The 20,463-nt window shown below is 43.8% G+C and overlaps 1 protein-coding gene across 1 annotated transcript; it reads left to right on the plus strand.

Moving 5' to 3' along the window:
- The first annotated feature begins 861 nt into the window (after nucleotides 1-861).
- On the plus strand, nucleotides 862-19,680 carry LOC117808665 (tripartite motif-containing protein 16-like). Its single transcript, XM_034678355.1, has 2 exons — nucleotides 862-2,572; nucleotides 19,141-19,680. The coding sequence occupies exon 1, from the start codon at nucleotides 862-864 to the stop codon at nucleotides 2,545-2,547; it is 1,686 nt and encodes a 561-aa protein (XP_034534246.1). The 3' UTR covers nucleotides 2,548-2,572; nucleotides 19,141-19,680.
- Nucleotides 19,681-20,463: the final 783 nt, after the last annotated feature.

Raw genomic sequence — 20,463 nt, forward strand, 5'->3', positions numbered from 1 at the left:
CCTAAAGGTTTACAAAGACCCTGAAAAGGTGCATCTGACTCATGTTGTTATCAACACTAATCACACACGTCCTCCTGAAAGTGAGAACATCCCACTGGCACATTCTGCACATATTACAACAGCATGGCTCTGTAGTAGAAGGGTCCAGGTGCTGAACTGGCCTGCCTGCAGTCCTGACTCGTCCCCCATTGGAAACATTTGGAGCATCATGAAACTAAGAACTCCTCCAACAGCGTATTTCAGTGGAGGGTGGATTAATGAGTTCACCTTTGCACGCTTGTTGGTGAATGATTTATCTAAACAAAGTGATATAACCTGGTGTGATTGTTGTACTTTGTTCCATATCTGTGCAGTTATATGATTTTATAACACTTAAAGCCGTATATTGTAATTACTTTGAGCTCGTAAAGGCCGAACTCAGGACAAGAGTTGGATCAGCAGGTCTTTAAGAGGCCTTGAGGATCTGCATGCAAGAAGAACGATTACAAAACTGAACAATGTGCTTCAAACATGACACACTGATGTGTTTCTCTTCTTTTAAATAACTGGACAATGTGACAAAGAGAATCAAATGTAACGCCTGATTGTTGGGAGCAAAGTGTAAGAATCCCATGTCCATCTACTTTTATTGCATACAGTAAGAGACGTTAAACACACCCTGACTTTTACCACTCTGCATCTTTCCTCTGCAGTGAACTCTGATCCATCCCTCCCTTCATTTTACAAAGCAGACTCTGAGAAGCTGAAAGTCCTCATTCACTGCAGAGAGTCAACAAGAGCAGACGGCTGTCGTCAATCAGAGCTCAGACACTGTTTCTATCTGGAGTTAGAGGAAATCTTTGACCGTCACTGAGAGGAGAAATGGATCAGAACCAGCTGGACCCAGAGAGATTCTACTGTTCCATCTGTCTGGATCTACTGACGGATCCAGTGACTACCTCCTGTGGACACAGCTACTGCATGAACTGTATTAAAAGTCACTGGGATGGAGAGGATGAGAAGAGAGTCTACAGCTGTCCTCAGTGCAGACAGACCTTCACACCGAGGCCTGTCCTGGGGAAAAACACCATGTTAGCAGATTTAGTGGAGGAGCTGAAGAAGACTGGACTCCAAGCTGCTCCTGCTGATCACTGCTATGCTGGACCTGAAGATGTGGCCTGTGACGTCTGCACCGGGAGGAAACTGAGAGCCAGTAAGTCCTGTCTGCAGTGTCTGATCTCATTTTGTGACAAACACCTCCAGGCTCATCTTGAATCTCCGGCTTATAAGAAACACAAGCTGGTGGAGCCCTCCAAGAAGCTCCAGGAGAAGGTCTGCTCTCGTCATGATGAGGTGATGAAGATATTCTGTCGTACTGATCAGCAGTCTATCTGTTATCTCTGTTTAATGGACGAACATAAAGGCCACGACACGGTCTCAGCTGCAGCAGAAAGGACTGAGAGGCAGAGAGAGCTGGAGGGGAGTCGACTGAACATCCAGCAGAGAATCCAGGACAGAGAGAAAGATGTGAAGCTGCTTCAACAGGAGGTGGAGGCTATCAACGGCTCCGCTGATAAAGCAGTGGAGCACAGTGAGGAGATGTTCACTGAGCTGATCCGTCTCATGGAGAAAAGACGCTCTGATGTGAAGCAGCAGGTCAGATCCCAGCAGGAAACTGAAGTGAGTCGAGTCAAAGAGTTTCAGGAGAAGCTGGAGCAGGAGATCACTGAGCTGAAGAGGAGAGATGCTGAGCTGCAGAAGCTGGCACACACAGAGGACCACAACCAGTTTCTACAGGACTACCCCTCACTGTCAGGACTCAGTGGATCTACACACTCATCCAGGATCAAGACCCGTCCTCTGAGGTACTTTGAGGATGTGACAGCGGCTGTGTCAGGAGTCAGAGATAAACTACAGGACGTTCTGAGAGAGGAGTGGACCAACGTCTCACAGACAGGGACTGAAGTGGATGTTTTACTGTCAGATCCAGAGTACATGACCAAAGCTGAGTTCTTAAAATACTCACGTGACATCACACTGGATCCAAACACAGCATACACAGAGCTGTTATTATCTGATGGGAACAGAAAAGTAATAGTACTGGGACAACCTCAGTCTTATTCTAGTCACCCAGACAGATTCACTGATCATCCTCAGGTCCTGAGTGGAGAGGGTCTGACTGGACGTTGTTACTGGGAGGTGGAGTGGAGAGGAGGAGGAGTTTTTGTAGCAGTCGCATACAAGAATATCAGCAGAGCAGGGGACTCAGATGAATGTGTGCTTGGACGCAATGACAAATCTTGGGCTTTAGATTGTGACATCTTCAGTTATAACTTCTGGTACAACAAAGTGAAGACTCCTGTCTCAGGTCCTCAGTCCTCCAGAGTAGGAGTGTACCTGGATCACAGAGCAGGTATTCTGTCCTTCTACAGCGTCTCTGAAACCATGACTCTCCTCCACAGAGTCCAGACCACATTCACTCAGCCTCTACATGCTGGACTCAGGATTTATTTTCCCTTTCTTATTGGTTTCCCTGTTGGATCAGCTGAGTTGTGTAAACTGAAGTAGACTGAAGTCATTTCAGGGACAGTGGGTTCAGTTTTGTGTTTTATCTCTTCCACTTGTTTTGTCTTCCTGTTTGTTGCTGAGAGCTGATTGTTGTTGCATTTCCTCGCCTGTCAATCAAACATGTGGGCGGGACTTTGACGTCTTAATATCTGTTGTGTTGTTTTGAGTTTTGCTTCTGATTATGTGATGCTAAATTTAACTTTATGCTATTACGTAATGTTCAGTAAAAAGAGGAAGTATAATAAGACTACAACTTTTCAGTCACTGTTTTTCTTTTCCATTGAATCCCTCATTGAGATTTATTTGTGGTTGAAATGATCTTTTCTGTGTATTTGGGGGTAAAGTAGCTCAAACAGAATTGAAACTTCTTCTTCTACTTTCATTTATCAGATATATTTTGTTGTCACCACTTCATGTAAAGAAATCTGTAATCACATGGACTTTGATTTGTTTGTCTGAGCACATGTTGCTGTTTTAATGAGGCACTAAGAGGTTTAATGAGACTGTAAATATCCTGATCTTAATCAATAAAAAGATGACACACAGACTTTGTGGTCAAACTAACTGATTGTGTGGAAAATCATTGAACAAGAGTCTCTGAACAGATTTACTGATGGGATGTGTGAACAAACTGAAGGTTTACATCCTGAATAAACAAACAGGAACAAAGTCTGAACTTCTTGATTTCATTCCAGGGTTTCATAAGAACCTGCTGGACCAAGTTTCAAACTTATAGTAGAGAGTGGGAATGACCCACCATGTAGTAATCTCTCATCACACCCACAACAGAACCATGTCTCACACACCTTGAAAGAATGTCGGCAGTAAAGACTTCCTCATTCAAATTTCTATATCAAGTTAGTGCTCCCCTTACTGGACTCTACAAAGAAAGAGAATTACAAGATTCCACTTCACGTTGGGGCTCCCCCTGCTGGACTAGAATGCAGGAGAGCCTACTTGAGGCTCCCCCTACTGGAGCCTACAAATAAGACATGTTGGAAATACTTTATTTCTACCAAAAACTTTTTCACAACTAGTGGAGGCTCCCTCTTGTGGAGTAGAAAGAATGGGAACCCGAGAAAGATAACATGTAGGAAGTTCTTAATTTTACAATTAGGGCTCCCCCTGGTGGAAGGAATGTCAGCAGTCAGGACTTCACTATTACATTTCTTATATCAAGTTAGGGCTTCCCCTAATGGTCTCTACATAGAATACATGTTAGAAGTACTTTACTTCTACCATTTTATTCTTTACAACTAGTTAGTGCTCCCCCTGCTGGAGTAGAAAGAATGCAGGCAGTAAGGGATATCCCATTAAATTTCCCAAATCCAGTTAGTGCTCCCCCTGGTGGACTCTAGAAAGAGTGACAGGGAGCCAAGTTGAGTCAAAGGAAACATTTTGGAACATTGTCTCAACTAGTTAGAGCTCCCCCTGGTGGAGTATAAAGATGACAAGGAGTCCTTCTGGACTCAAGATAGAATGCAGGCATTAAGGACTTCACCATTACATTTTCCATATAAAGTTAGGGCTCCCCCTGGTGGACCAGAAAGAATTGAAGGGAGCCTAGTTTTCAGCCTGCAACCCCCAAAATATGGGTGCCAAAGACTCAAGACCCCCAAGTTCGCTCGAAGTGATTTAATGTGTCTTCATTTAGCTGGTCTGCAGAAAATCAGCCGACCTATATGAGCATGTGTCTGTGTTTCCTGTGCTGTTATGAATGAACCTGCTGCTACTGATGCTTTAGATAACTAACTGTTCACTAACTGGCAACAAAGAAAGGCAGGAAACTCATTACATTTACTATTTTCAAGGTTTTATTTCAAGATTAGCTCCTATTTTTGTTGATGTTTGTTACTATAATGAGAAAAAAATATTATTTTTTGGATAACTTTTTTTTTTTAATTCTGGAAGACTTCTCACGACTCACCATTTGTGTCTCGCCACGCCCCAGGGGGTCCCGATCATCACCATCAGACATCTCTCAGGAACCAGGGTCAAAGTCCAGGTGGATTCCAAAAACCTGCAATGAGTAAAGTCAGGACTGTTATTCATATTGAAGCGTCTCTTATGGAATATGAGACCATAAATGCACTGAAATACATCTAATGCTTGCTTGTGTTGTCTATTCGTTGTGCTCACCTGTCGCTCAGTCTATATGTTGCCTCATTTGAATTGCATGCAGCTAGTTTAATGATTGGTAGTCACTGCCTGATGCAAATATGTACAGCACTGTCAACTGTTGTCCTGTTGTGTCTGCATGTGTCTTCTTTAACATTTCCTCATTGCTGCTTCCTGGTTGTCTTGCTCCATGTATTTTATGTCCATGAACACTTTCTCAAAAACTTTCATATCATGTCCTTATGTAGCTTTTAGTCATTCTTAATCATATGGTGCTATTTGTACTTTTCTTTTCTTCTCTTGTTTGTTTGTTTGTTTGTTTGTTTGTGTTTTGGTTTCTCCTCTACCTTCTTACTTTGATTTTATTTTACTCTATTTTACCTTTTTTTAATCTTGATCTTTTTAGGGAGCCTTTTTAACATCTGGCAAGGGACTACGGATGTAAACTAGCCTTTTGGCTAACTATGGCATATTTACAGAAGTGTTAATTAATATGCACGGTCCTTTAAAATAATAAATTAATAAATAAATAAATAAATGAAATGACTCTTGGTACGCCATATTACATAAAGACCACTAAACTAATAAAACATTACTAATTATAGTGTTTCCAAAAACAGCTTAGCTATGTTTATATTCTGAGAACAATAGAAAAACATATTTCACAGTAAAATGATGAGGGAACATCCTCTTTTCTAACATATTTGACATAAAATGTCCAAAAATGCTGTGTAATATTGAGCCCTTCAGCGGCGCTAATCCATCATATTCACATTTTAAGAATAAACACACACAGTTAAGAGTGATTTAAAACAACAGAAGTATCATAAAGTCTCTACCAGATGTTTCATGATTAGCTCACAAGATAAGCTACATCACAAAAACCTGTTTCAACGAGTTTAACCGCCGAGTAGCACGGCTAACGCTGTTAGCATAAGTGAACAGCGTTTTCCATTCACATCGTTAGCATTAGCGCTCGCGATATCCGTTAGCATTAGCAGCTAACGGTTTGGAAGTTAAAAAAAAAGAGGGCTTACTGTGCAGTTCTTCAGAGACATTTAGACTCTTCAGGGTCTAATGTTTACAGACACACATGAGGAGGATCTCTAAGGACTAACTTAAGCTAACTATAACAACTTTAACAGCTCTTTATACCTGAGGCTAATCTGTCACCTGTAGGCCCGGCTACTCTCTGAAGTTAAGGCCTAAATAAGGACATTAAAGGTGATTAGCTCACTAAACTTAACTTTAATGTCATCATGTTAAATTTACACACCCAATGGGACGCTGATGAAATACTGATAAAATAGATTTTGATAGTTCACTGCATTCAAAACAGTCACAACTCTGCAGTGGAAGTCACTGCATTATAAACAGACATGACTCTGTAGTGGAAGTCACTGCATTATAAACAGACATGACTCTGTAGTGGAAGTCACTGCATTATAAACAGACATGACTCTGTAGTGGAAGTCACTGCATTAAAAACAGACATGACTCTGTAGTGGAAGTCACTGCATTAAAAACAGACATGACTCTGAAGTGGAAGTCACTGCATTATAAACAGACATGACTCTGTAGTGGAAGTCACTGCATTAAAAACAGACATGACTCTGTAGTGGAAGTCACTGCATTAAAAACAGACATGACTCTGTAGTGGAAGTCACTGCATTTAAAACAGACATGACTCTGTAGTGGAAGTCACTGCATTAAAAACAGACATGACTCTGAAGTGGAAGTCACTGCATTAAAAACAGACATGACTCTGTAGTGGAAGTCACTGCATTAAAAACAGACATGACTCTGAAGTGGAAGTCACTGCATTAAAAACAGACATGACTCTGTAGTGGAAGTCACTGCATTAAAAACAGACATGACTCTGAAGTGGAAGTCACTGCATTAAAAACAGACATGACTCTGTAGTGGAAGTCTGTGGTGAGAATCTTCACAGGCAAAGTTAATTTTACAGTCCAGTGTACTCAGAGAATAAAGTCTCATTTTCAGATAATGTTCAGAGCTGAATCAGTAATAAGCTGCCCACTGTAGAAGCTTAAATGTTAATAAATAGTTTGTTTTAATAATCTTATCGAAGACAGCTGTACACAGGTGAGCCTTTAACCTGGACATTAAAGATCTGAGAGTGTCAGCAGACCAGACATTTTTTACCCTGACAATGAGTAACAGAGAGCACACCTGTCCCTGTCGACCTGAGGACTGGATACTATTTATCCAGCTCTGGCTCCACCTGCTGGACTCTAGCAAGATTACAGGTCTAAAGTACTTTACCAAAAAATCCTGATTGAAAACTGATTATGTGGAAAATCATTGAACAAGAGTCTCTGAACAGATTTACTGATGGGATGTGTGAACAAACTGAAGGTTTACATCCTGAATAAACAAACAGGAACAAAGTCTGAAATTCTTGATTTCATTCCAGGGTTTCATAAAAACCTGCTGGACCAAGTTTCAAACTTATACAAGAGAGTGGGAATGACCCACCATGTAGTAATCTCTCATCACACCCACAACAGAACCATGAAAGAAACACACCCATGCACATCACCAACACACCTACACCTGTAGTCTTAACCTCATTCAGACAAGTGTCCTTCATGAACGGCATTGAGGGACACTTCTTTCATTCAAACTTTTAAATGTCACTTTGGACAAACATTGGACAAATTATTTAAAGAGGACATATCCTCAAAGACCCACTTTTTCAGTATGTTGCATGTATACGTGGGTGTCAGGAGTATTAACTCACTCACAAAGTGTGAAATAAGACCACCCAGTCCTTTCATATGTGGTCCACCTGAGTCCGATCACTAAAAAAACGTGTAATGCTAAAAAAAACAACAACCTGGAGGAACTTCTCCAACTAATGAGGTTAATGATCAACAGGTTAGTCACATGACTGGGTATAAAAAGGACACTCCAGAGCAGCTGAGTCTCTCAGAAAGAAAGATAGGAAGAGGTTCACCACTCTTTGAGAGACTGCGTGGACCTAGGTGTGCTAAACCACGGTAGAGTAGACTGGCCCTTGGGACGTGGAGCATCACCTCCCTGGTGGGGAAAGAGCCGGAGTTGGTGCGGGAGGTGGAGTGGTACCAGTCAGATAAAGTCAGACATTGCTTCCACTCACTGCAGCAGCTCAGGAAACCAAACTCTTGGAGAGGGGCTGGACTCTCTCTCATTCCAGAGTTGCTCAGGGGGTGAGGTGCCAAGAGGGTCTAGGGATACTAACAAACCCCCGGCTGGGTGCCCTGGTGTTTGGGTTCTCCCCTGGGGAACAAGAGGGTTCACCTCTTTGCAACTTCAGGTTGCGAGGAGTAAGGCTATGACTGTTATTTGTGTGGACGCACCGAATGGCCTTCTTGGAGTCTCTGGGCGGGGTCTGGAAGGAATTCCAACTGTGGACTCCGTAGCTCTTCTGGGGGACGACGAAGCCAACGTAGGCAATGAAAGAGTCACCTGGAGGGGGGTGACTGGGAGGAACAGCCTGCCCGATCTGAACCCAAGTGGGGCTTTGTTTTTGGACTTCTGTGCTAGCCATGGATTGGCCATAACAAACACCACCAGAGACCAAAGATGGATGATCCACTCTGTAGTCGTGTCATCTGATCTACGGCCGTATATTTTGGACACTCGGGTAAAGAGAGGAGCAGAGCTGTCAGCTGATCCCCATCTGGTTTTGATCTTGTTGACCTTTGGTTGTTGGATTCCGGCCCTTCATCATTAATCCTAATTGAGGTAAAATCATATTAATTGATCATGAGACCACATTGCAAAGGCCAGGCCGCCCAGCAAGCACTGAAACAGATCAACTGAAATGATCCCAAATTAGAAGGCAGAGAAACACCAACAACAACCGGCCCTATAAAACTATTTCAACATCTCAAAAGAAGGTTCAGATTTAACATGAGAGGTCACACCACAATCAATGTTAAAAAAGGAGGGAGGTACCAGCAGTCTCTCTCTGTCCTGGCTCGAGTCCATCTCTAATAATGGCTCACTGTACACCAGACCTGACACACCCTTTCCTGTAAAAGCTCCTCTTAATGAAAGAAGTAAAACCTGAACCCCACCCAATCAAAGAATCTCTCCACTCCTCCCCTTCATACCTCTGCAGGTAGAAGGATGGGCGTGAACAGCAGAGCGTCTAACACTGAAGACTGGAATCCTCATTGAGCACACAGTCATTGTGAGTCAGAGCTCAGACACTGATTCTGTCCAGAGAGAGAGGAACTCTTTGACCGTCACTGCATTACATGCTTGAAGCATGGGCCGTGTCTTCCTCCCATCAGTGCATACGTAGATGATGTGACCATACAACAATACTAAAAGTATGCACCAAACAAAACCTGAACACACTGACCAAAACTTCAACAGGGCATGGATGTAGATCAAACCAAGCAAATCCTGCACTTTGGCCGACAGTAAAGGCCGGCTGAGCAGCCTTTACTGTCGGCCAAACTGCAGGATTTGCTTCTGCCTCCCGGACCCTGACTGGTAGATGATTCCAAAGGAGAGGGGCCTGATAACTGAAGGCTCTACCTCCCATATTACTTTCAGAGACTTTAGGTACGACTATATGCTAAATTCTCTGTAGCTAACATTCATACTTGATTCCAGTCTTGATGAAGAATAGACAAAATATTTCAAGAAAATCAAGATTAATTCATCCATCTGAACCCCAACATCATAGGCTCATGAATTGTCCACTGCTTTTAGTGAAGAACAGTAATAGTGTCAATAAGTTCAGTCACAGTGAGCTGATAAAACCATGGAGCACACATCCCAACTTCTGCTTCAAAGTGGTCTCATCTTAAACAGCTGGCAAAGTAGATTTCAACCCCTGGACTGCAAAGTAGGTCTTCTTAGCGGCTATAATTGTACACAAGCTCTCCTTCCAAGAGAGATCTTGTCTGGTGAAGAAAATTAACCATATAACTGGGAACAAAGTCTGAACTTCTTGATTTCATTCCAGGGTTTCATAAAAACCTGCTGGACCAAGTTTCAAACTTATACAAGAGAGTGGGAATGACTCACCATGTAGTAATCTCTCATCACACCCACAACAGAACCATGAAAGAAACACACCCATGCACATCACCAACACACCTACACCTGTAGTCTTAACCTCATTCAGACAAGTGTCCTTCATGAACGGCATTGAGGGACACTTCTTTCATTCAAACTTTTAAATGTCACTTTGGACAAACATTGGACAAACTATTTAAAGAGGACATATCCTCAAAAACACACTTTTTCAGTATGTTGCACGTATACGTGGGTGTCAGGAGTATTAACTCACTCACAAAGTGTGAAATAAGACCACCCAGTCCTTTCATATGTGGTCCACCTGAGTCCGATCACTAAAAAAACGTGTAATGCTAAAAAAAAAACAACCTGGAGGAACTTCTCCAACTAATGAGGTTAATGATCAACAGGTTAGTCACATGACTGGGTATAAAAAGGACACTCCAGAGCAGCTGAGTCTCTCAGAAAGAAAGATAGGAAGAGGTTCACCACTCTTTGAGAGACTGCGTGGACCTAGGTGTGCTAAACCACGGTAGAGTAGACTGGCCCTTGGGACGTGGAGCATCACCTCCCTGGTGGGGAAAGAGCCGGAGTTGGTGCGGGAGGTGGAGTGGTACCAGTCAGATAAAGTCAGACATTGCTTCCACTCACTGCAGCAGCTCAGGAAACCAAACTCTTGGAGAGGGGCTGGACTCTCTCTCATTCCAGAGTTGCTCAGGGGGTGAGGTGCCAAGAGGGTCTAGGGATACTAACAAACCCCCGGCTGGGTGCCCTGGTGTTTGCGTTCTCCCCTGGGACAAGAGGGGTCACCTCTTTGCAACTTCAGGTTGCGAGGAGTAAGGCTATGACTGTTATTTGTGTGGACGCACCGAATGGCCTTCTTGGAGTCTCTGGGCGGGGTTCTGGAAGGAATTCCAACTGTGGACTCCGTAGCTCTTCTGGGGGACGACGAAGCCAACGTAGGCAATGAAAGAGTCACCTGGAGGGGGGTGACTGGGAGGAACAGCCTGCCCGATCTGAACCCAAGTGGGGCTTTGTTTTTGGACTTCTGTGCTAGCCATGGATTGGCCATAACAAACACCACCAGAGACCAAAGATGGATGATCCACTCTGTAGTCGTGTCATCTGATCTACGGCCGTATATTTTGGACACTCGGGTAAAGAGAGGAGCAGAGCTGTCAGCTGATCCCCATCTGGTTTTGATCTTGTTGACCTTTGATTGTTGGATTCCGGCCCTTCATCATTAATCCTAATTGAGGTAAAATCATATTAATTGATCATGAGACCACATTGCAAAGGCCAGGCCGCCCAGCAAGCACTGAAACAGATCAACTGAAATGATCCCAAATTAGAAGGCAGAGAAACACCAACAACAACCGGCCCTATAAAACTATTTCAACATCTCATAAGAAGGTTCAGATTTAACATGAGAGGTCACACCACAATCAATGTTAAAAAAGGAGGGAGGTACCAGCAGTCTCTCTCTGTCCTGGCTCGAGTCCATCTCTAATAATGGCTCACTGTACACCAGACCTGACACACCCTTTCCTGTAAAAGCTCCTCTTAATGAAAGAAGTAAAACCTGAACCCCACCCAATCAAAGAATCTCTCCACTCCTCCCCTTCATACCTCTGCAGGTAGAAGGATGGGCGTGAACAGCAGAGCGTCTAACACTGAAGACTGGAATCCTCATTGAGCACACAGTCATTGTGAGTCAGAGCTCAGACACTGATTCTGTCCAGAGAGAGAGGAACTCTTTGACCGTCACTGCATTACATGCTTGAAGCATGGGCCGTGTCTTCCTCCCATCAGTGCATACGTAGATGATGTGACCATACAACAATACTAAAAGTATGCACCAAACAAAACCTGAACACACTGACCAAAACTTCAACAGGGCATGGATGTAGATCAAACCAAGCAAAACCGAGTCTCTCCTCTTCGTTCATTCTTCTTTCTTTATCAAACTCTGTCACATTTCTCTCTAGCAGTTTGTTGAAGTTGTGACCTCTTTTGGCCTTCAGTTGGTGAGAGTTGTTGACTGTTTTTCACCATGAAATCACCAACTTTAACTTTTACACACATTACTGTTGCCCGGCAACCCCGCTTTGTTTTTGTTTTTACTCATGCTCGCCTGGTTGGGCTGAAGCCGGCCGGCTCGTCAACCGAACCGCTGGATGTTCCTGCAGAACTCTGGAGATTTAGGACGCGTAGAGGCAGAGGAGGCATAGAGCTAGGAGGGAGGAGAGCTGGTATAAGGAGACGGAGGTTTCAATCAATCAATCAATCTTTATTTGTATCGCGCCAAATCACAACAAACGTTAACTCAAGACGCTTTTACAAACAGAGCAGGTCTAGACCACTCTATGTCAAATTATGAACAGAGACCCAACACCAAGACAGTATCAGACTCAGTCTGACCCCACCTTAATCCACCATGAGCATTACACCTCACAGTATTTAACTAGTTACAGTGGAGAGGACAAACTTCCTTTGACAGGCAGAAACCTCCAGCAGGACCAGACTCATGTTAGACACACATCTGCTGAGACCGAGTTGGAGAGAGGGATAGAGGGAGATGAAGAGAGAGAGAGGTGATAGTGATGAGACGAGTAGTAGAAGCTGTTGCCGCTGGAGTCCAGATCGTCCGCAGCAGGAGGACGTCTACAGCAGCTCAGAGGAATCTACGAGACAAGAGAGCTCAGGGACTCCAGAAAGGTCTATGGTTAGTAACTTTAATGGGACAGGAAGAGTTAAAGTGAGTGATGAGGCACTAAGAGGTTTTATGAGACTGTAAATATCCTGATCTTAATCAATAAAAAGATGACACACAGACTTTGTGGTCAAACTAACTGATTGTGTGGAAAATCATTGAACAAGAGTCTCTGAACAGATTTACTGATGGGATGTGTGAACAAACTGAAGGTTTACATCCTGAATAAACAAACAGGCAGAGGCGCTGGCCCTGAGCCAGAATTTTGGAAGGCCAGCGACTGAGGGAATCCCTGGAGGGAGCTCATCCTCTGAGCCCACCCCCCAAGACACAAGTGCCTTTATAACATGTAATATTCCTAGGCCTATATATCTTTTTTTAAGCCTATTCATACAAATATTTATTTCCCTTTCATGTCTTTTTTTTTCTCCCAACAGATTCTGATGGTGCTATCTGCCTGGTGGAGCCCCCTCACGCCACAACAAACCTTGTAACTGTAAGTAGGCAATACTCCAAAGATTTTGCCAAATGGTGGTTTAAGTATACTGAGACATATCACTCATCTAGGATGAAGAGTACGAGGAGACTTTGTCTGCTGCCTTCACAGAGGGGGAACCAGAAAGGCCTATAGAGGTAACATTTGATATGTTATTGCTAGTTCTCTTCCCATTCACATTTCTTAACATTCTGGTGGAAAATAGAGTGTGACATTTAGCCTACACTGAAGTATTAACACATTCTCATCCTTTTTAACAGGGCATGGCTGGGCAGCAGCAGGAGGGTCCCTCAACTTCAACTGCACAGATTGACACAGTGAGATGGATGTTCAGTAAACACCAGAGGTTCATTCTGTGGAATTCATGTGCAACTCTATAATTTAATGTCCTCCTTATGTATTCCCAGTTACCAGTGAAAGACGTCTATAAAATATTTCTTCCGAAAAAAATAGAAAAAAACAACAAAGAAATGCAGTTCTTGGACCGCCAGATGAGAAGGGCAGATCTCGAAATTGAATTACTAGAGCACAAGTTAGAGGTGGGTGCATGGTCACAGGTGAATTATGTTAATTATGTTAAATACAGGAACATTAACTAAACTATCTCTTGTATTTGTAGGAAATAAAGAAGACCAAATGAAATTTGTATTATGTTTTTATTTGACTGCTGCTGTGTTGGTGGTGGTAGTGGTGATGATATTGTCTTAATCTCTGAAGTGGATGCGGGATATGGTGTCTCTGACTGCTCTGCCGTCCTGCATACAGTGGCCTTACGTAAGTGCTCTGCATCTCCAACATTATACAAAAAACTCCCATTTGCAAAAAACCGCAGAGCAACACACAATATCTGCTGGGATGTAAGAGCACGACTACGGTGGGTAATGTTGCAAATGTATGGACGGGTTAGGTTGTGTATGTAGATGAGCCACTGTGAAGTGAAACGGTACCGCTCAAAAAGATAATTGTCCAGAAATGCTAAAACATCTATGCGCGGTCTGATTATCATCTCCCGACGAATATTTAATTCTCTGCGCAATAATGCTGCACCTTCATCCACGGGATCATTAACAAAAGGACATGCCATTTTAGTGAAAAAAGTTGACACCTAATAAAGGCCTACTGATTGATTTTTGAATTATATTTTTAAATAACAGACGGCAGAAATACGCTACGCCAACACTCGCCTGCCGACTGAATGAATGAGGAAATCAAATACTGTGTGTGGCTGAAAGGGGGCGGAGACTGAGAGAAACTTGAGGTTCATTGAGAAAAACCTGGTCCCGACCAGATTAGGTTCATAGAGTCTGTTACTACGGTAACTGACCGAGAGTTTAAGTTACCTCCCTCTGTGAAACAGGCTAGAGTTACCCCTCTTTCTCTGGTTTGAGTTACCTCCCTTTGTGAAACGGAAAACACAGAGTTTCCCTCATTTCAGGGTTAACAAACTCAGAGTATTCACTAAACCTGCTTTGTGAAACGGACCCCAGAGCTGTCAGCTGATCCCCATCTGGTTTTGATCTTGTTGACCTTTGGTTGTTGGATTCCGGCCCTTCATCATTAATCCTAATTGAGGTAAAATCATATTAATTGATCATGAGACCACATTGCAAAGGCCAGGCCGCCCAGCAAGCACTGAAACAGATCAACTGAAATGATCCCAAATTAGAAGGCAGAGAAACACCAACAACAACCGGCCCTATAAAACTATTTCAACATCTCAAAAGAAGGTTCAGATTTAACATGAGAGGTCACACCACAATCAATGTTAAAAAAGGAGGGAGGTACCAGCAGTCTCTCTCTGTCCTGGCTCGAGTCCATCTCTAATAATGGCTCACTGTACACCAGACCTGACACACCCTTTCCTGTAAAAGCTCCTCTTAATGGAAGAAGTAAAACCTGAACCCCACCCAATCAAAGAATCTCTCCACTCCTCCCCTTCATACCTCTGCAGGTAGAAGGATGGGCGTGAACACAGCAGAGTGTCTAACACTGAAGACTGGAATCAAGATTAATTCATCCATCTGAACCCCAACATCTTAGGCTCATGGATTGTCCACTGCTTTTAGTGAAGAACAGTAATAGTGTCAATAAGTGAGCTGATAAAACCATGGAGCACTGGAGGAGGCTCTTTGACCATATAAATGTGTTCAGGGGTGGAGGGGGATCATAGATGTGAAATTTAGAGTGAACTGAAATTTGTGAAAAGGAATTACAAAAACTTCCTGTTGAATGGGGAATCATTGAAGTTTGTTGCACTGCCAGGGTGACACCCTTTCATAAAGACTCACAATCTCAACAAGAATGCATCATAAAGGTGTTATGACTGTAGAGGTGTTACTTTAATGTATTCCGGTTTTGTAAGTTATAAATGATTGCATGTTTTGAATTAATAAATAAGAGTTAATGTCCATGGGTCGCCACCTTAACGTGGTGGAGGGGTTTGAGTGCCCTAATGATCCTAGGAACTATGTTGTCTTGGGGCAATTGCCCCTGGTAGGGTCTCCCAAGGCAACCAGGTTCTAGGTGAGGGGATAGACAAAGTGCGGCCCACGGACACCTGATGAAGAAAAACACCACGAACAAGTGTACCCTGTCCAGAGGGCCACCGGAGCCCCACCCTGGAGCCAGGCCTGGGGTTGGGGCCCACAGGCAAGTGCCTGGTGGCCAGGCCTTCACCCATGGGGCCCAGTTGGGCCCAGCCCGAATGGAAGACATGGGTTCATCCTCCCGTGGGCTCACCTCCCACGGGGGGAGTCACAGGGGTCAGGTGCAGTGGGGATTGGGCAGCAGCCAAAGGCAAGTGGCTGAAATTAGCTTTCTCTGCAGGGTGGCTGGGCTCAGCCTTAGAGATAGGGTCAGGAGCTCAGACATCTGGGAGAGGCTCAAAGTAGAGCCGCTGCTCCTCCGCATCCAGAGGAGTCAGATGAGGTGGTTCGGGCGTTTGGTCAGGATGCCTCCCGGACGTCTCCCTGGGGAGGTGTTTCGGGCATGTCCGTCTGGGAGGAGGCCACGGGGAAGACCCAGGACACGCTGGCAAGATTTTATCTCTCAGCTGGCCTGGGAACGCCTCGGTATCCTCCCAGATGAGCTGGTGGAAGTGGCCGGGGAGAGGAGTGTCTGGGCTTCCCTGCTTAGGACACTGCCCCCGCGACCCGGAGGAAGATGGATGGATGGAGTTAATGTAATGCAGCCAGACTATTCTAGCAAAAACACTGTACTCAAACACAACACAAAGCAGCATCCTATCACGCATTTTCTGCAAAGGAACAGGACATCTTATTGCCAGATGCAGAAGGTTCCCTGAAAAGACAGTGCAATATCGAGTAGAGGTTGTAGAGGTAGAGAAGCTCTGCTCCTGATGTTTAAAACTGGTCATCACTCGAGGAAATGTGAGAACAGAAGCTCATGTGAAAGGTGTTAGAAGAGACATCCGACATGTTTGCATGACGACAAGTTCAAAGAAAGGGATAAAGTTAATCAAAGGTTGACACCTCAAATGGGAGACATCAACTTTAAAGACAAAGCGGACACCAAAGAACGCGCTGCAACAGCAACTACAAACAGAGTCATGCAAGAAGGCATGAGCACACAAACTTCTTCAATGGTACCAGTCTGGATCTCATCCACAGTGTATGCACTCTTAGACACACAAAGCAACACAACCTTCATCTTGGAAGAAGTAGCTCAAGACTTCGACATAAACAAAGAGAATGTCTGTTTGCAGCTGTCTATGATGTCTATTGGGTCAACAGTCAGAAGCTGTCAGACACTAAAAAACCTAGAAGTACGAGGAAACAACTTGGAAAAAGGGATCCTGTTGCCACCACTCTTCACATGAGGGTTCATTCAAGCAGAGAGGTCACACATCCCAACTTCTGCTTCAAAGTGGTCTCATCTTAAACAGCTGGCAAAGTAGATTTCAACCCCTGGACTGCAAAGTAGGTCTTCATAGCGGCTATAATTGTACACAAGCTCTCCTTCCAAGAGAGATCTTGTCTGGTGAAGAAAATTAACCATATAACTGGGAACAAAGTCTGAACTTCTTGATTTCATTCCAGGGTTTCATAAAAACCTGCTGGACCAAGTTTCAAACTTATACAAGAGAGTGGGAATGACTCACCATGTAGTAATCTCTCATCACACCCACAACAGAACCATGTCTCACACACCCATGCACATCACCAACACACCTACACCTGTAGTCTTAACTCTATTTAAATGTCCTCAAATGGAAGACGCCAAAGACCAGAATGGCAACTTACTAAAACTGAGATTCAACCCTGATTCCCCAAAAAAGTTAGTCCACAGTATGAAATGTAGAGCACTCCTTTTCAACACTTGGACTTGTAAAGACCGGGCTGCGTTCACCGGGACAAGATAGACTCAGCCGTTTAACACTGACGTCCATGGAAAGGGACTTCACTCTGATTCAGGATGTTTGCCAAACGTAGAACCAGACGATGCCTTTTTCAGGAAGAGATTACATCTTTCAGCAAGACAACACCAAACAACATTCTGCAGCAACAGCATGGCTCTGTAGTAGAAGAGTCCAGGTGCTGAACTGGCCTGCCTGCAGTCCTGACTCGTCCCCCATTGAAACATTTGGAGCATTATGAAACAAAGAACAAGACACAGCAGACCCTGAACTGTTGAGCAGCTGAAATCCTCGATCATATATATTTATGAACGATTACACGCCCTGTCTTTTGTAACAAGCTGCTCTCTGTGGAACGCAGTTAAACCTGAAATCCTGTCCTCTCCCTAAAGGTTCGGGCTCCACCTGAGCAAAATATGTCTCTCCTCCCTTTCATACGTCAGCAGCTGTGAGAATGGGAGTGAACAGCATAGATATAAAGTCCTCATTCACTGCAGAGAGTCAACGAGAGCAGACCGCTGCCGTACATCAGAGCTCAGACACTGTTTCTATCTGGAGTTAGAGGAACTCTTTGACCGTCACTGAGAGGAGAAATGGATCACCAGAGAAAGAGACTCTGCTGTTCCATCTGTCAGGATCTACTGAAGGATCCGGTGACTACCTCCTGTGGACACAGCTACTGCATGAACTGTATTAAAAGTCACTGGGATAAAGAGGATGAGAAGAGAGTCTACAGCTGTCTTCAGTGCAGACAGACCTTCACACCGAGGCCTGTCCTGGGGAAAAACACCATGTTAGCAGATTTAGTGGAGGAGTGGAAGAAGACTGAACTCCTGCAGCTGCTTCAACAGAAGGTGGAGGCTATCAACGGCTCCGCTGATAAAGCAGTGGAGCACAGTGACGAGATCTTCACTGAGCTGATCCGTCTCATGGAGAAAATACGCTCTGATGTGAAGCAGCAGGTCAGATCCCAGCAGGAAACTGAAGTGAGTCGAGTCAAAGAGCTTCAGGAGAAGCTGTCACAAACAGAGGACCACAACCAGTTTCTACAGGACCACCCCTCACTGTCAGGACTCAGTGGACCTGCGGACCCATCCAGCATCGAGACCCATCCTCTGAGGTACTTTGAGGATGTGACAGCGGCTGTGTCAGGAGTCAGAGATAAACTACAGGATGTTCTGAGAGAGGGATGGACAAACATCTCACAGACAGGGACTGAAGTGGATGTTTTACTGCCACAACCAGAACCAGAACCCGAACCAGAGCCCAAGACCAGAGCTGAGTTCTTAAAAGACTCACGTGACATCACACTGGATCCAAACACAGCACACACACGGCTGTTATTATCTGATGGGAACAGAAAAGTAATAGTACTGGGACAACCTCAGTCTTATTCTAGTCACCCAGACAGATTCACTTATTATCTTCAGGTCCTGAGTGTAGAGGGTCTGACTGGACGTCGTTACTGGGAGGTGGAGTGGATAGGAAGAGGAGTTTCTGTAGCAGTCGCATACAAGAATATCAGCAGAGCAGGGAAATCTAATGAATGTGTGTTTGGACGCAATGACAAATCTTGGTCTTTATATTGTTTCAACAACAGTTATAACTTCATGTTCAACAAAGCGGAGACTCCTGTCTCAGGTCCTCAGTCCTCCAGAGTAGGAGTGTACCTGGATCACAGAGCAGGTATTCTGTCCTTCTACAGCGTCTCTGAAACCATGACTCTCCTCCACAGAGTCCAGACCACATTCACTCAGCCTCTACATGTTGGACTCAGGTTTTATTCTCATCCTGGATCCTCAGCTGAGTTGTGTTAACTGAAGTAGACTGAAGTCATTTCAGGGACAGTGGGTTCAGTTTTGTGTTTTAACTCTTCCACTTGTTTTGTCTTCCTGTTTGTTGCTGAGAGATGATTGTTGTGGCATTTCCTCGCCTGTCAATCAAACATGTGGGCGGGACTTTGACGTCTTAATATCTGTTGTGTTGTTTTGAGTTTTGCTTCTGATTATGCGATGCTAAATTTAACTTTATGCTATTACGTAATGTTCAGTAAAACGAGGAAGTATAATAAGACTACAACTTTTCAGTCACTGTTTTTCTTTTCCATTGAATCCCTCATTGAGATTTATTTGTGGTTGAAATGATCTTTTCTGTGTATTTGGGGGTAAAGTAGCTCAAACAGAATTGAAACTTCTTCTTCTACTTTCATTTATCAGATATATTTTGTCGTCACCACTTCATGTAAAGAAATCTGTAATCACATGGACTTTGATTTGTTTGTCTGAGCACATGTTGCTGTTTTAATGAGGCACTAAGAGGTTTAATGAGACTGTAAATATCCTGATCTTAATCAATAAAAAGATGACACACAGACTTTGTGGTCAAACTAACTGATTGTGTGGAAAATCATTGAACAAGAGTCTCTGAACAGATTTACTGATGGGATGTGTGAACAAACTGAAGGTTTACATCCTGAATAAACAAACAGGAACAAAGTCTGAACTTCTTGATTTCATTCCAGGGTTTCATAAAAACCTGCTGGACCAAGTTTCAAACTTATACAAGAGAGTGGGAATGACTCACCATGTAGTAATCTCTCATCACACCCACAACAGAACCATGTCTCACACACCCATGCACATCACCAACACACCTACACCTGTAGTCTTAACCTCATTCAGACAAGTGTCCTTCATGAACGGCATTGAGGGACACTTCTTTCATTCAAACTTTTAAATGTCACTTTGGACAAACATTGGACAAATTATTTAAAGAGGACATATCCTCAAAGACACACTTTTTCAGTATGTTGCATGTATACGTGGGTGTCTTGTGACGTCACTTTAATATAATCATTCAGACATGTAGTGCTACGGAGCTGAATGTTTGTTATGTTGTTAAAATGCACATTTCATCTGGTATAATATCCTGATGGAGAAAAGACGTTGACCTTGCTCTGTTTATTAGATCTATGAAGCCAGCACGAGCAGCAGAGTCCTCCCCGTCCCTCCTGTCACTCAGTGTGGTGGAGCTGCCTCTAGATTTCATCCTGATCAACTTGTGGATGGCTGTAATGCCGATGGATGCTGTGGATTCACTCGCACCGAATACGTCTCCTTTTTTACCGTATTACTCAGACAAAGGTGTCTAATCATTGAGAGCTTTGTAGGTCAG

The sequence above is a fragment of the Notolabrus celidotus genome, unplaced genomic scaffold (genome assembly GCF_009762535.1).
Source record: "Notolabrus celidotus isolate fNotCel1 unplaced genomic scaffold, fNotCel1.pri scaffold_137_arrow_ctg1, whole genome shotgun sequence".
NCBI lineage: Eukaryota > Metazoa > Chordata > Actinopteri > Labriformes > Labridae > Notolabrus > Notolabrus celidotus.

Coding starts and splice junctions, on each gene's coding strand:
- LOC117808665 (XM_034678355.1), top strand. CDS start 862: ATGGATCAGAACCAGCTGGACCCAGAGAGATTCTACTGTTCCATCTGT.